At 32.3% G+C, this 17,873-nt stretch overlaps 1 protein-coding gene across 4 annotated transcripts in view; it reads right to left on the reverse strand.

Annotated features, from left to right (window-relative positions):
• Positions 1 to 568: 568 nt before the first annotated feature.
• The window catches only part of Ect2 (epithelial cell transforming 2), a 79,059-nt gene continuing 61,754 nt past the window's right edge, over positions 569 to 17,873 (reverse strand). For 2 of the 4 annotated variants that reach the window (XM_048814281.1, XM_048814280.1), the window contains 4 exons: positions 5,769 to 5,876; positions 4,676 to 4,822; positions 3,031 to 3,298; positions 1,566 to 1,673 (listed from right to left, as the gene is read on the reverse strand). In XM_048814281.1, coding sequence (XP_048670238.1) covers positions 3,032 to 3,298; positions 4,676 to 4,822; positions 5,769 to 5,876 — 522 coding nt within the window. In that variant the 3' untranslated portion in view covers positions 1,566 to 1,673; position 3,031. Of the gene's footprint in view, positions 1,674 to 3,030; positions 3,299 to 4,675; positions 4,823 to 5,768; positions 5,877 to 17,873 lie in introns of all 4 variants that reach the window. The other 2 variants (XM_048814282.1, XM_015494257.2) reach the window with 1 other exon arrangement.

Raw genomic sequence — 17,873 nt, forward strand, 5'->3', positions numbered from 1 at the left:
TCTGGCAAAAATGCCATGCGTCATCCCGACTCGGCTGTGGCCCTCAACAGGTAATATACATATAATATACTATATATATATATATATTATATTTCATAAAGAAATGCTTGCTGTTTCAGTCGAGTAGTCAGGTAATGAAAGCCAGAAGCAATCCTTTAAAATTACCTGCTTTGTCTTACCAGGGCACAGACAATACTTTTTCAACTTCATGCCTTATCTCTTGACATTTCTTCTCTCTGGGAACACACTCACACCACATTGAGGGAAAAATCACACCTCTACCTCTAACAAAATTGGTAAAGATTATGTTTTCTGCCAGAAAAAAAAAATGCATATATACAAATCAACAAAAAAAAATTACATAAAATATAGAATTCACTACTCTCAATCCATAATGTTGATTTCATATTAAAAACTTCCATCCTACAGATAACACAATATACAAAAATGTTCAATATATTAATGGAAGGAATAAGCCAAAACCAAAACAGGGCAGAGCATGATGAGACATTCATACCTAGTATATGAAAATTTGATGGAAGGAATTAAGACATGAGACATAAATGCATTAGGTTTTAAGTTATTTATTTACAAAGTTCTACTTATATAACTACTTTTAAAATACAGCCCAAAAAAGGTCATTTATTAATCTCTGAAGTGACACATACATGGCATAGAAAAAAATCTATATGGTCAATTAAACTATTAAAGTAGATAATTAAAAACTGTTAATTAACTATGAAATCTTTTCAGTAATCCTTAAACAGGTAGGGATGATTAAAAAAATACTACTGAGAATGATAACATGACTTTGAAAAATATTTTACAAAAGTAAATTTCCAATTTTACATTTAATTATAAGATCACAATAAGTTGACCATACATATATCTATGTATTCCACAAGAGATTAATAAAACTGATGGCAACTTTAGAATTATTGCATCAAGAGCATAAACAATCTTAAATCTTTCTGTCCTTATCTCAATTTGCAAGCACATTTTGAAACACTCTTCTTTAAATGTTATACTTATTAATAAATGCAAATCATGCTAGATCTTGAAAATGTTTAAGAAAATATACTGTAAAAAACAGCAGTTAAATACATTAAATGGTGCATGTGAAACAAAGCTGCACTATTTAATCAGGAATATATGCAGATTTTTATTCATTAAGTATTGTACTATCATTTAATCTCCGCACAAATTGAGATACATAAATATGTACTTCCATAAACTCATTCACAGATACTATACAAACACATTAACAAGTAACACCTACAATAAAATTTAATTACTGTTTCAGGGTTACAAAGCTAGTGATAACATGAATAACTTAAATTATTGGTCTTCGGATAAGAAATATAAGCAAAGAGATAAATTACATCAAAATCAATATAATTTTTTACATGAATTAACTTTAAACAGAAGAGGTAAACTTTAGTCTTTCGAGAAGAAAATCAAATGGCATAGTTTAGTGTTAGTTTTCTTCTTTTCAGCTTTTACCAAGGGCTAAATAAAGTACCATAAGTCAGTTTCTTATTTGAATATGAATTTACATATTTCTTAAGTTTTTTTTTTAAGTTTCATATCAAATGAGTTGTAGATCTACTTAGAGTATGACTTCTTCTTTCAAAGAAGGAAGGAAGGCTGACAAGAGAGGGAGATGGGATACCCTGTAAGACAAAGCAAATACTTTAAATTTTTGTTTAAAAAATTCGGCATGATTATCATGCCTGTCATTTTTACATTATATAAATTATTTAAAGAGTTAGTTAAATGACATTTGACAATTCTAAGCCCTTTAAATAAAAGAACTTAAAAATTAAGAGAGTGAACCTCTTTTAGCATTCTGAAACTAAATGAATATTAACTCAACTAGAATGGACATTGGCTTACTGCTAGTAGTGACAATCAAATTTTCTTCTGTGAGATATTAATGACTCAGTGTTACAGATTATGAAAGAAAAAGTTATAAACTTATCAAGTTTAGTGGTTTCTTCTTAATTCATAAAGCAAAACTGGGAAGGGCGAAATCACCTCATGGGAAATAATTTTCTAAAATTAAAAGTCATATAATCCTATCTGTTATTATATGTGAAATTCGTGTGTGTGTGTGTGTGTGTGTGTTTAATTTTGCTCCATATGAAAACTGAGCAAAATAGTAGTGCTTATGGATAACAGTCATTAGAAGTTGCTAGCTATCTAAATTCTGTTTCAGAGGCCAAAGTTAAATATTATCAGAATTTTTAACTATAATAAAGAAATATGCATATAAACAAGAATATAAAAACCCAAGAGTGGGTGTAAATCAGATTAGAGTCACAGGAGGTGGCACATGCCTGTAATCCCAGAAATTTGGAAGGCTAACACAGGAAGATCACAAATTTGAGTCCAGCCTGAGTAAATTAGTGAGACCTTGTCTCAAAATAAAAAACAAATGGGCTTGGGGTTTAGCTTAGTGGTTGAATGTTCCTGGGTTTGATCCCCAGTACATATGTACATAAGTACGTGTGTATGTATGTATGTATGTACACAAACAGTTTCATTTAACATATAAATAGCTAACTAAACTTATAGTCAACAAGGTAGCTAGTTATAAATTCTTAGCAAAGTAGTAAAAAAAATTTTTTTTTTCAAAGAACTAAGTTAGTTTTTTCTGGTGAAACTTTTATGATGACATATTAAAAATATGAATTTTATATAAATGCCAAATATTTAAGATTAAGAATCAGATTTAGAGTAGAAATCTACATTTTATAACATTTTCTTAAAAGAATATTGTCCTAAATAAAATTTCCAGTGGATCTTAAATATTCTGTACAGAACAGTAAATTACTTTGTAAAACTGTTTTTATTTAGCAATATGCAAAGAAACACTATTAAACCTATACTATTTTTAAACAAAGCAGTAATAAAGTTGTGAATTCAAAAGTCCCAACCCACCCAATAAGTAATTCAGTGGAGAAAGAACACACTCTCTCTTTTTTGTTTTTTTTCAGAATATAAATTTCAAATAGCTAATAAGCTCACATTAAACTTCACGAGGCTTGTTTCCATTATTGCTTGGCATATCTCCTAATTCTTCACAAATGTCAAAGATGACTTGGATAGGACTTTTTTTGAATTTTGAAAAATCAATATTTCCTTCTAGTATCTTTGAAAAACTAGCTCGGGAGGCAGAATGATGTATAGATGGAAACCAGGAGAACTGAGAGCGCCCACCAGTAGAGTTTGAGCGCTGAACATAAATATGCTTAGTAAATCCAATTATATTGCTTGTGGAAACAGAATGGTTTATCTGTTAGAACAGAAACAAGCAATTGAGAAGAGGACATGAAACTCTTAAAAATATCTTAATTTACTTAGGTATATATTGTCTATATAAAAGTATTATAACTATAAATAATTTCCTAAAGGCTTTCTATAAAATCCACTTGCCTTCTTTGAAAGACAATAGTTAATAAAAGTTATATAAATGCAGAAAATAAACAAAAGATAATACTTTGACCTTGAGAAAGCTTAAAATTTAATAAATGAATGTGTATCTGCATTATCAATTTAAATTAGCCAAATTACTTTGCATATATTTATATATTCAACTAAGTACAACTTGTCTCCTGCTGGTTAAGGTTAACCTTGAAGGAAAATCTGCATAAATATAAATTCAGCTGTAACTCTTTGTTGTGTTAACTAAAGACCTAAATAACTAGCTTTAAAAAATTTACTGAATATTATGTTCCTTGCCTATATGAATTTTATATAATATAAAAGGTAATACACTTCTTAATCACTAGAGCACCCACAATGTGCAGGTACTATTCTAAGCACTTAGTATATATTAACTCGTTTAATCCTTACACCCACTTTACATTCATTTTATGACAGTAAAACAGAGAGATCTTTAATAACTTGCCAAAAATCGTATGGCTAAAAAATATCAGAGCAAAGTTGAACACTTGGGTTCATGCTCTTAATCACCAACCAAATTGTGTCTCAACATATAATCATATCATATATACAAGTTGTGACTTTATACATTGATATGTATAATTTGATTCTTATAATAACACTATGGGAGATAAGTACTGCTGACCTCTTTCCTCTCATCTATAAAAAGGCAGACAAAGAGAGAATAAGAAACTTTCTGAAGGACACATGGCTGAGAAGTGACAGTCATTTGCTTTTCTTTAACCTTAGATACTTAAGTTAATAATAACTGTACAAAGAAAGAACAGATATATTTGTACACTAAATTATATGTGTTAAAAATGCCCTTATTGAATAAATCTGACACTTATGAATTTGGATTGTTCAGGGAATTATTTAAACATATACATACAAACTTAGAACCGGTATCATCCTCTAAAGTTCAGTTTCAGAGATTATTTTCTACTCATCAAAGAAACAGTAAAGGGAATAATACTCAGTCTCTGTAATTAGAACCCACATGCATAAACAACCATAGTATTTACATTAGTAAAATGACAATCCAGATTGAAAACTGCTTCTTTTTTTATGAATTTAGAATAAATTTTAAAATAAATTTCAATCCCAGTTAAATTTCATATTGAATAAACTACACATTAAGTATGTGTCTAGTTTATTAAAATGCTAAAGAATTCTAAACCAACTCCATGAGTTAAGTCATTTAGCCTATTAAATCAGAAACACTTACTGCTAATGATGATGTGCTAGGCAGACGACTCACTCCATGTTTATCACTGCTGGGAGGACTTCTTCCCTCCACTGAGCTATGGGATGGCATAAGAGCCATTCGTAGAGCTCTCTTCGGAGTTTTTGAAAAAGAAAATGCTCTTGTAACCTAAAATTAAAAAGTTACAATTAGTTAAGCCTATACAAATTTAATGTATCTGATCAGAATGGGCATAAAGAAAGCCAAGTATACAATTTTCTACAAGTATTATGTGACAAAATTCTATAGGGAATAAAGCAGTGAGAAAATGTAGGTGTAGATTATTCTATCTTACATTTAGAAAACACGGAAATCCTATGAAAAAAAGAGGGTGGGAGGTAAAAAGCAGTCTGGGAGTTAAGACACCTGGGATATGTCAGATTCTGTCACAGCCTTGTGAAATCTTTCATGTAAAACCATTTGAACCTCAATTTCTTTGTTGGAATAATGATAGTTTCTTTTAATCATCATTTAACATGTAGAGACACAAAGATGGCACAAAGCCTATCCTTTACAGGGAAAGAAAACAAAACAATATTAAACTTACAAATATAAGAGTAAGCTATCTGGTTGCAAATTACCCTGGGAACCTTAAAATTCTAGTTCCACTTTTAAAAAGCCTTACTATCAATTACTCTGATAAGTCTTCAATAACTCTGATAGTTAGGAAGTCATCTTCATCATGAGAAGATTAAACACACTTCTAGAGTCACCACTAGATCCTATGTCCTCAGACTCGAGTCATTAGCCCTTTGCTGAAAAAACATCTGATGCAATATTTAAGATGAATGAACACATATCTAGATCTAAAACACCAAGAGCACAATGCCACTGCAGCATAATTCATAGACATACCACTGTAACAAGAATGGAAGGGACACCAAATTATTATAATTGCTCTGACAAAAAAGCTATGGAACCAAAACTATTATCTCAATTCTGTGGGTAATTTCTTAGAACCAAAGAATGGCTTTGTTGTATAGACTATCTTTATATCAGTATTTATGATAATATTAGTTCAATATAACCTAAAAAATATTTTAGAGATATGTCAAATAATTTCACTGAAACTCACCTTTTTTGAAGTCTTTTTTATTGCTCTAGATGCTCTACTCAATGTACTATCCATATCTTTTGTATTCATTTCAAAGGACTCAGGATCAGCAGTGTAAATAAGATTCTCCTGTTGAAAAATAATTATTACTTTAAAATAAAGAAAAAAACTGCTTCTAAAATCAAACATTTAAACACAAATACACATATGCGGATATTTATAAATTGAGTCACCCAAGATTTGTAATGTGCTTGAAATAATTTTTCCTTTGAAACACACTAATTTAAGGATATTTGCATAAAATAAGTATTCAGTAAATGAATAATTCACTGCAAAGACCACAATCAAAGCAATGAGAAAGAGATATCAATATAGAATCATACTAACAACCCTAAACTAACAACTTTAGAAAGTTTGCATTCTTAGTGTTTATGTACGAACTCCACTACAAAACCAATAAAACCTTAATAAATTTTCAAATTAAGATTTCATCTTTCTTCTACTTTTCTCTTTCTTCTTCAGTCTGCATATGGAATGAGAGGTTCTAAGCTTGTGATCAAGAACTCCTAGGGTCACAAGAGCAGAAATCAGGGAAATTGTGTGGAAAATTTTGAATGATCACGTGCAGGTGCATTTTTCTGAGGAGCGAGTTCATAGTTTGTATCACATTACCAAAGGAATCAAAGACCTCATATAAGCCAAGAGTCACTGATCAAAATTTACAAGTGAGATAACTAATCTGTAAGTCATTCAAAATCTTACTTGTTCAAACTGTTTTGGCTTTCAGAGAAAACAAATTAAACAAGATAGTTTTTGTATATTCCTACAAATAATTTTCACTTAAAATGTATAAATCTAGACTATATGAATAGGCAAATTGCTTCACTACTCTAACACTGTAAGACTATGTCTTCAAGCACATTTATTCTGTGGCTAGAGAATTTTATAGAAAATTGTAGGGAAAATGTTTTTCTGAAAAATTTCACAAGTTCAATGTAGAAAATGTTGTATCAAATTTATAGTATTCATAAGGCTAAAACAAGATAATTCACAGAAACATTTTGAAATGAAATATTAAGCCTTTTAATATACACCAAGTGTTAAATATTATACTCCATAATTATAATTGCCCACTCTGGCTTTCCACCACTGACAGTCACATAGATGGCCTTAACTTTGATAAAGCTTCTCTAATTTCTTCATTAGAACAACCAAACCTGCTCTTCCTGCTCAAGACTCTCTTTTTCCCACTTGATCTGTTTATTAAATGATTCTTGGGGTTATCTAATCCCAATTAAGTAACAGTACTTAAAATTACCAGTATCTTTTAAAAAGTAATATTACTAATTAATTACTAAATAATGTTACTAAGACACAAATTTAAAATAGAATAATATATATCACTCAACTCTACTAATCAATTACTATTTACCGTTTAGTATTATTTCTCATAGATATTTTCCTACTTACATAAAAATGTTTTATAACAAAATTGGAATCATTTTATTTAGTTTTGTATCTCATGTCTTTCAATTAGTTGTGTGCTGCATTTTCAAGTCATTAAATACTCATAAGAATTATTTTTAACAAACAGAGCTGACAAGTCTCTTCTGATTATACCATTTTTTTAAGCTAGAAAATTAGAAGTAGAAAAGCAGAAAAATAAACATTTTTAAATTCTTGATGTATAAATTGCTTTCCAAAACAGATATACTGTTACAATATCCCCACTGGCAGATTAGGAAAGGGTCTATTTTACCTCATAAGCCCTGAGTAACTTCCTTTAAAAAAAAAAAAAAAATGGCAACATGCTTTGCAAAACAGTTTGATAGCCAGGCATAATGGTGCACGCCTCTAATCCCTGCAATTTAGGTTGAAGCAGAAGGACTGCAAATATATATATTTCCTGGACTATTTGGCAAGACTCTGCCCCAAAATAGATCAGTGGCAGAGCACCCCTGTGTGTGTGTGTGTGTGTGTGTGTGTGTACACTAGGGATTAAACCCAGTAAACACACACACAATCAACAGATTGCTTTCTTAAACTATGTTGCTTTATGTTACTAGCTAGCAAGGTATATTTTCTAACTTTTAAAACTGTGTTTATAAATTGTCTATTTATACACTTTGACCATTTTTCTAATGAAATACCAGTGCTTTGGTATTTAATTATGAAATAAGCTTTTAAGAAAGGAAATAATTGGCCAGCTTTGTCACTATTTCCCCCAACATTTATTTTGTCTGATTTTATATTCCTAATTACTTAATTTTTTATATTTTAATTGTTCATTATTCACTGTTTTAAAAGATTTAATTTTGACAAAATTCATGTTTGATGCCAGTTAGTTTATTTAATTGTTACATTCCTGATTTGTTTTATTTTTTATTTTTTTAAATGATAGCTTCCATCAGCTTTCTTTCTTTCTTTCTTTTTTAAAGAGAGAGAATTTTTTAATATTTATTTCTTAGTTTTCAGCGGACACAACATCTTTGTTTGTATGTGGTGCTGAGGATCGAACCTGGGCTGCATGCATGCCAGGTGAGCACGCTACCGCTTGAGCCACATCCCCAGCCCCTCCTGATTGTTTTAACATAAGGAACAATATAGATGTTATTTCTAGTCTTATATAGCTTCTATGCTGAACAAGCATTTCCTTACTTACCTACATTTTCTTATGTTTTTGAAACGGTTTGGGCTTTTTGCATTCAACTCTTGTATTTATCTACAACTAATGTGTATAAGTGTTGTCAGCGTTAAAAACTTTAGTTAAGGTTCTACATTTATAATACAATAAATGTCTTATATTTCAAGGCCATCTATTCCTTCTCTTATTTCATCTACAAATTTCTGAAACTGAGCAGTAATGTTGATTAGTTTAACTTTAAAAAGTATAATTTAATGTCTCACAAAGAAATTACTGTTTTCTAAATTTTCTTAGGTATCATTGCTTTTTCTTTAAAAACCACCTTTGGAATTATTCTGTAAAATTCTAAAATGTCCCTGCAGGATTTTATGGACATGGCAATAAATTTGTAAATTAATTAAAGGCAACTTGACATCTTTGTAGTAGTCAGTATTGCCATTCAGGAATATCAGAGGTGTCTCAGTATATATTATAGTTTTCTTAAAATAGTTATCATGTGTTTCTTATGAGACCATATGTAATTATTTCATGCCAAATTTTATTGGAAGACAGATCTTTATTTTCTAAACTTTCTAAATGGTGACTACTAGCACAAAGGAAAACCACTGGTAAGTATATATTTACATATTCCTTGGCTACTTTATTAAATTATGTTTAAAATCCTAATAGTTTTCAAGGTTTTAATCATCTTCACAATAATTTGTAAAATAACTGAATAGGGAGACCTGAACAGGAAGCTAAGGCAGACGGTTCCCAATCCTAGGCAAGCCTAAGCAACTTAAGAGAGAACCTGTCTCAAAATAAAAATAAAAAAGGATGGATATGTAACTAAGTGGTTGAGTGTCCTTAGGTTCAATCCCAGTACCAGAAAAACAAAATTTAAAAAAATATATATATTTCCTACAGGTCATAATAAAGTGATCATGTTTCCTTTATTGCTGTACATATGGCACCATAAAGTAATCAGAGTTGTAAGGTCATGTGCTGCTTTATCAATAAGCATACATTCTGAGAAATGAATCTTTAGGGAATTCCATCATACAAACATCAGTGTGCAGGAAACAATGTAAGATGGCTGCAGTGTCACCATAAGACTATATATCTTTTATTTATCTATTTTTTTATTTATTTTTTGAGATGGGATCTTGCTACATTGCTAACTTGAAGACTCAAAAGATCATCCTGTCTTAGCATCATGGAGCCACACCTGGCCCTAGATTCTTTATTTGCTGTTGTTGCAGTGCTGGGATGTAACCTAGAGCCTCAAGAATACTAGGCAAGTACCCTACCATTGAGCCACATACCAGCCCCACTAGAAATCTTTTATGCTCATAAATATAGAAGCACACTCAGAAAAAAAAGAATGTTTTCACATTTAAATACATTTTCCATCATCATTTTATTTTTAAACTACAAAGTAATTTGCCAATGCTTATTTTAATTATGACATTTTAAAAATTGAAAGCTAAAAAATCCAATGGAATTGGTTGGGGGGGAAATTAGAAACAATATGGGAACTCATTTATTAAAAGTGATTGGTTAAAATATATATATATAAAAGATCCAGGACACACTTAGGCCCTAGGCTCAATCCTTAGTACAAAAAAAAAAAAGAGAGAAAGACTGCCAAAGAAACAGAAAATAAGGTGGGCACAGTGGTACATGTCTATAGTACCAGCAGCTCCAGAGGCTGAGGCAGGAGGCCAGACTCAGAAACTTAGCAAGGCCCTAAGCAACATAATGAGACCCTGTCTCAAAAATAAATAAATAAAAATAAAAAAGGTCTGCTAGGGAAGTAGGTTCAGTGGTAAAGTACTCCCCTGTTCAATCCCAAGTACTGAGAAAGAGAGAGAGAGAAACTTACAAATAGCCAAAATATCCTATTTATGATATTATTCTACGGAAAACTGCCTGACAATTAATATAATTAATGCTCAAAAGAGGCTTTATGTTCATGCTTGATACTTCTGGAAAGAGAGACTATCAAAAGGTATGTCTGTGAAAAGAAAGACTAGAGGGACAGGGGTTATGTGACATTTTATTGCAGTTTACCTTTATTTATTTGACTTTTCTCTTATGTGCAAATACTATTTTAAAATATAGAGTAAACTCAGCATGAACATAAAGCCAAATCTAGCATATTAAATTAACTCCTCAAATAAAATATTTAGATGCAAAATGTATCAATGTATATGTAATGAAACCAACTCCAATATGCTCAGTATTTGGTATAACACTCTTTACAATTGAAGGTCTCTGAAATTTAAAATTCTAGAAGTTGCTTCTAAAGAAAAAAATTATTACCAAGTTTATTCTCAGTTTTTTTCTATTATTTTTACTAAGCATAGAATAATCACCTCTAAACCAAACAGGGAACAAATGGCTTCACGTTTTCTTTAAATGAACAAATAAACTGTTACTGATTTAATATAGAGAGCTCTAGGTCTAGAATGACTGAAAGGGTTAACGTCTAGATAGTTCACTAGTGGCTGAAATGACAATATGGCCCTTTTCAAAAATGTAAAGATGAAGTATTTCCTTTCTTTCTCTTTGTGTGCATACACACAACAAAGGTAAGTCAGGCAAGAGTTCAATGGGGGAAACTTATCAGCAGTCTTGGGCTTCTTTCTATTACTTTCTTTCTCATTAATAATTCCCATTCTCTCTTCTAAAAGTCCTTTCTATATTTTAATCTCTTCCTCTAAATTTCTAAAATAAAAATAAAATTTATAGTATAGCCAAAACTCATTTTTTTATAACACACTAAATAGAATTCTGAAAACAATTTGATTTATTAAAAGTATGTTTAGCATTAATGAAATTTTGGAAAGGCGGGATTTTTTCAATCAGCTCCAAATTCACATTTACCTAAGACTAGTTCTAAAGAAAGACTAGCTGAGTTTAAGATTAGAAAGAAGAACTTAATCTCTCCCATTGAAATACATAATATCTTTCAAGAGAAATGGAGCCTCTGCTACAGATCTTATACTATTCGTGGGTGTTAAATTACAGAAAATTTTCTAACATTTCTAAGGTAATGATCCAACTTAGAGGTGAGTTATCAGATTCTTTTCCTCTCCCTGCTTTCTTTAAGCTCTCCTTTCCCATTAGTCTTCAAATTTCAAATGCTTAAGAAACAACAACCAAAAACTACTCTCTTCTATCCCCTTCTTTACTTAACCTGTACCTCAGGGTTTCCTCAAACTCTATAATCATGTTTATAGCTTATAGCTTTGATTTGGTCTAATTAAGGTAATAGTAATAATAGATATTTAGTAACCATTTACTATAAATTGAGCATCCCAAATCCAAAAATATAAAATGCTTTACCCCACATCCTCGCCAGTACTTACTGTTGTTTGTATTCATAATAGCTGCCATTCTGACTGCAGGTGAAATCTTAAGAGTAGTTTTGATTTGCATTTCTCTAATTGCTAGCAAAGATGAACACTTTTTCATATATTTGTTGACTGACTGTATATCATCTTCTGAGAAGTGTCTGTTCAGGTCTTTGGCCCATTTATTGATTGGGTTATTTGTTTTTTGGGTGCTTAGCTTCTTGAGTTCTTTATATACCCAGAGATTAGTGCTCTATCTGATGTGTGAGGGGTAAAAATTTGCTCCCAAGATGTAGACTCTCTATGCATCCTACAGATTGTTTCTTTTGCTGAGAAGAAACTTTTTAGTTTGATTCCATTCCATTTACGGATTCTTAATTTTAACTCTTGTGCTATAGGAGTCTTATTAAGGAAGTTGAGGCCTTGCAGCCAATATGGAAAACAGTATGGAGATTCCTTGAAAAATTGGGAATGGAACCACCACTTGACCCAGCTGTCCCTCTCCTTGGTCTATACACAAAGGACTTAAAAACAGCATACTACAGGGACACAGCCACATCAATGTATATAGTAGCACAATTCTGGAACCCACCTAGATGCCCTTCAGATGAATGGATTTAAAAAAAAAAATGTGGCACTTATACACAATGGAATATTACTCAGCAATAAAAGAGAATAAAATAATGGCATTTGCAGGTAAATGGATGGAGTTGGAGGAAATAATGTTAAGTGAAATTAGCCAATCCCAGAAAACCAAATGCTGAATGTTTTTTCTGATATAAGGAGGCTGATTCATAGTGGGGTAGAGAGGGGGAGTATGGAAGGAATAGACGAACTCTAGATAGGGCAGAGGGGTAGGAGGGGAAGAGAGGAGGCATGGGGTTAGAAATGATGGTGGAATGTGATGGTCATCATTATCCAAAGTACATGTATGAAGACATGAATTGCTGTGAAATACATTGTATACAACCAGAGATATGAAAAATTGTGTTCTATATGTGTAATATGAATTGTAATGCATTTCGCTGTCATAAATTTTTAAAAAATTAATAAAAATAAAATGCTCCAAGATTCAAGATTTTTTTGAACACTGATATAACACTATAATTGGAAAATTTCACACCTACTCTCATGTGACAGGTCACAGTTAAAATGTAGGTGCACTAAAAGTATTGTATGAAGTTACCTTTACACTGTGTATACAGTACATATGAAAAAATAAATGAATTTCATGTCACATCCCCAACATATCTCATATGTGTGTGCAATATTAAAAAAAAATCTAAAAAATTACAAAATCTGAAATACTTGTGGTCCCAAGCATTTCAAACCCAAGGAAGTTACTTGTAGACTAATCAAATTGGAAAGAGGGTAACATTGCTTACACTCATCTATTAATAAAATTATACTTTAGATATTAGAGTTAGAAACCTGGAATGACCTTACAAAGATACCACCTGACGGCAGGTAATATTTTTAAACTTCAGAATATGAAGCAAGCAATTAAAGATCATATGTTGACAAGAGATAATAAACACATACTTAAGTATTCTGAGAGATAATAATTTTAAGAAGCTTTAAATTCTGAAATAACAGAATATGAAACATCATATCCATGGGAAGAAACACTATCAAGAAAGTTTGACCAAGAGTAAGGAAGCCCAGATTTTATACTAATCTCTACTTTTATACTTAAAGGTCACTGTTCTTGGCCTCAGTTTCACATTAAAATAATTATAAGTTTTCTGGGGCTGAGATTGTGGCTCAGCAGTAGAGTGCTCGTCTACCACCTTCGAGGCCCTGCAAGGTTTGATCCTCGGCACCACATAAAATTAAATAAACAAAATTAAGGTATTGTGTCCAACTACTTCTAAAAAATAAATATTAAAAAAAATTAGTTTTCTTTCAGCCTAGAAGTCCTAATTCTTAAGTCATTTATGAAGGGTCATCACAAATGAAAATATCATGAAATATATTTATAGAATAAAAAAACTGTACTTATAATTATCAAGCAAGCTTCCATTAGTTAGGATACCAAGAAATACATAATAGGAAGACAAAACCTACCTATTCAAAGTATGAGAGATTTCAATATATTTTACATGTATATGTCTTTTGTATTTATATATTTATAAACATTACCTCTTCAACATGGCAAAACGTTGTCAAAACACTGACTCAGGACTTTTTAAAAAAATTACTACGTGCAAAATTTTAAATGCAGGAAAGGGAAGATACCATATATCTGAATTTACAAACAGAATTCTAAGAAAAATTGCAACAGATTGGATTAAGTTTGTAGGATAAGAATATAAATCAGAACATAGTTAAATGTTTGCTGCCATCTTGTGGAAAATTATATTTTATGAAATTTTTCATTTGCTACTTATATTTCAGTTCTAATATTATTAGCCATATTGTGTCTTTAACTTTACATTTTACCATTAAGGTTATAAATTTGGAAAAGACTACATAGGCCATCAAGTCTCACATCCTGACAATGCAGAAGTCATTTCTACAGTGAGTAATTACTTATACTGTAAAGAAGTCCATTTTATAGGCAGATATCTATAACTAAATTTAAAAGTTCTTCCTTATAAGAGATACTTTTAATCTTTAAGCTGTTTTCAGTCAGGCATGGTGGAACACACCTGTAATCTCAGTGACTTCAGAGGCTGAGATACGAGAATGGCAAATTTAAGGGCATCAGCAATTTAGTGAGGTCCTAAGCAACCTTGTGAAGCCCTGTCTCAATATAAAAAATAAAATACAGGGCAGGGGATGCAGCTCTGTGGTAAAGCACTTCAGAGTTCAATCAATTCCTAGTACAAAAAAAAAAAAGAGAAAACTCTACTTTTTCTATGATCAAACACATTCTTGATCCATAAAATTTTTTTAAAAACCAAATGAATCACGATGTCTGTTTATTGTTCTAAATATTTAGGTGGGAAATATTTTTAATCAAGAATTGTCTATTTTATAAACTACATTATAATAAATGTTTTTCAAAGTCAGATTTAACTATGATAAAATGTTTTATTCCCACAAGCATGTCCAGGAAAATCTCAATTATAGTACTATTCTACTGAAAAGGATAATCTATTATATGATACATTCTATTCAATCTATGTTATTGGTACAAAGAGTTAAGAGCTCTATCTCTATTACATGTTATACATGGAGAACATTTCAAATTATCTTTAAGGGAACTGACTGAGATTTTATCCAAGATCTATTATAGGCTACTAGATTTCTGGCCGATCATTTAACTTCAATATTTTGATTTCCTCATCTATCTTTAATTTGTATGCTACAAAGATAATTATATCTTCACGATGGTATTTGATTTTAAGAGGTGATGTGAGAAAAATGGACTGGTCACTTGTCCTGACAGGAAAAACAACATGCTACAACCCTTTATTGTTTTCAATAAAATAAAATAAAATACTGCTGTTACGAATCATTACAATAGAACAAAATGTTCTCTTCTTTCTATTGGTTGAGCAAATTCTTAATCCAAAAATCTGAAATTCAACATACTTCATTAATAAAACAATGTAGCACTCAAAATTTTTTTAATTTCAAGCATTTTGGATTACAGATTTTCATGGTAGGTGTGGGGCCACCTCACTCGGCCAGACTCAAGTTTGACCTGCATCAGGTCCAGCCTTGAAAAGGGCCCAGGACAGTCCTCATCCAGCCTATGCAGGTTTTCTGTGGCTATGAGACTCAGGTATAACCAATTTAGCGTCAGCATGAGTGACCACAGGACTGTCTCCACCACCAACTCCTGAGCATAGCTATGGCCAGGCCAATACTCACAGATGAAGCCTCTGGACTTGCTCTGGCACCAGCAGAAACCTGAGCACTGGAGGGACAGATTCATTTTTGGCTTATTAGTTGCAGAATGGGACTGGGTACATGCCAGAGACTATGCATGTACTTAGTAGCACTATGGGACTCAGGTACAGTGCAGGCGTGGTGGCCAAGTTACTGCCTTTACCAACATTACAGCAATCTTGGGCAACAGAGCATGAAACAAACCTCTATTTGCTGAGAGAAGGGCAGAGTACTTAGCACAGGATTACCTTGGAGCTTTGTGCTGAGCTGGTGTACTGGGCAGATCCTAACAGCACTAATCCCCAGGCCTTTGCCCAAGCAGAGCCTCTGAAAAACTCCCAGTACCAGAGGTGGCTCCAGTTTGTCAGACTTCTATTCTAGCCAGCATCACCTATGTCTGCTTGAAGCAATCTTGGGCCTTGCTTGGGCCAAGTCCACCCAGCAGTAGGTATCCCATCGTTGTGAGCCTTGCTCCTATTCCATTGCTTTGCTGATTATGGTGGGCTTTAGGCTCAGAGTGTGACATGTTTCAAAGCGAGGCAGAATCCTGTATTATCCAACCACAGGATAGTGGATAAAGCATCTTGACCTATCACAGTCTGAGACAGAGACGTAAAGGGATGGAGTACCCTTTGTTAGTACTCATTTCACATTGAACAACAAACCAAGTGCAGATTTAGGACAAGCTTGGACTTGAAACAATGACAATACACCAATAGTGACTGATGATTAACGTGGACTTAGGGGTGCCATCTAGTGCTGAAATAGAAGTAACTACAGTCTCAGAGAACATAACTAGTTTGCCTTAAATTTCTGATCAGGCATGAAGCTAAAATACAAAGAGTGGAAGAAATGCTGATCTTTCAATGCCTAGATGATTTTACACACCAAGGACCAAGAGCTTTCATGAAATCATGACCTCACCTTACAGTAAAATAACACACCAGAAACTGACTAGATAGCAACCAGTATGGATGAACTCTCCAAAAGTTCAAAAGAAAATTTCAAAAATTTTTGGTTCTGGGGATTGAACCCAGGGATACTTTACCACTGAGCCATATCCCCAGTCCTTTTTATTTTGAGATAGGGCCTCACTAAGTTGCTGAGACTGGCCTTGAACTTGTGATCCTCTGCCTTAGCCTCCAGACTCACTGGGATTATAGTCATGTGCCACAGTACTTAGTTCTAATAGAAAACATAAAATAGCTGTTTTAAGGAAATTCATCAAGCTTCAAGGGAAGGAAAATGAGAGGAAAAATTCAACACTCTTCAGAGATACTTTCAGAGAGAGAGAGAGGCATTTTTTAAAAATTAAACCAAACAATTCTTGAGCTGAAAAACATACTAAGCAAAATTAAAAACATGATCAAAGATATAAATCAGGAAAGATCAAACAAAAAAGAAACAGCTCAAAAACAGGCTAAGTGAAAACATACAGAGGAGAAAAATAATAAGGAAAGAAGAGGAATGAAAAAACACTGCAGGAACTTTGGGGCCGCCTTAAAAGAGCAAATATTCAGTTCATGGATTTCAGAAAGCCCAAGGGGTAGAAAGCTTATTTAAAGAAATAAAAGGAAAAAACTTTCCAAATCTAGAGAAAAATACAAATATCCAAGTATAAGAAGGTCAAAGATCACATTTTACTCAACCAAGTCTAGCCCAAGACATACCATATTCAAACTTTCAAAGGTGAAAAAGATTCTAAGGCTTCAAGAGAAATGAAAAACAAATTGCATAAGCGTGTCCTAGTTTGACAGAAAGCTGACTTCTCAGCAGAAGCCTTACATGCCACAACAGTAGCATAAGATTTTCAAAGTAGGGAAGGAAGGAGGGGCGGGAGGAGGGGGGAAAAGGAGGAAAGAAAAGGGGAGGGGAAGGGAGAAAAGGGAAAGGAGGGGAGAAAGGGAAAAAACCCAACCCTGCCATCAAAGAACACTGTAGCCAACAAAGCTATCCTTAAGAAATGAAAAGGTAATACAGACATCCCAAACAAATAAAAGTTGAGGGAATATATCTCTGCCATACCTGTTCTATTAGAAATTCTTAAAGAGTTCTTCAAACAAAAAGAAAAAGACAATAATAAGACGAAAACATGAGAAGGCATAAAACTCACTGGTAAGAGTAACTATAGAGACAAATGCAGAAAGCTCTAATATGTATACATATTTTGTAAAGCATTGTTATCTTTAGTATGAAGACTAAAAAATAAAACAAAAACAATAACTACATTTATGCGTTAAAGAAATAGGCAATTGGTCCACCTGCCTGTTTTGGTACCAGTACCATGCTGTCTCTTATACACAT

The sequence above is a fragment of the Marmota marmota genome, unplaced genomic scaffold (assembly GCF_001458135.2).
Source record: "Marmota marmota marmota unplaced genomic scaffold, marMar, whole genome shotgun sequence".
In the NCBI taxonomy this organism is placed as follows: Eukaryota; Metazoa; Chordata; class Mammalia; order Rodentia; family Sciuridae; genus Marmota; species Marmota marmota.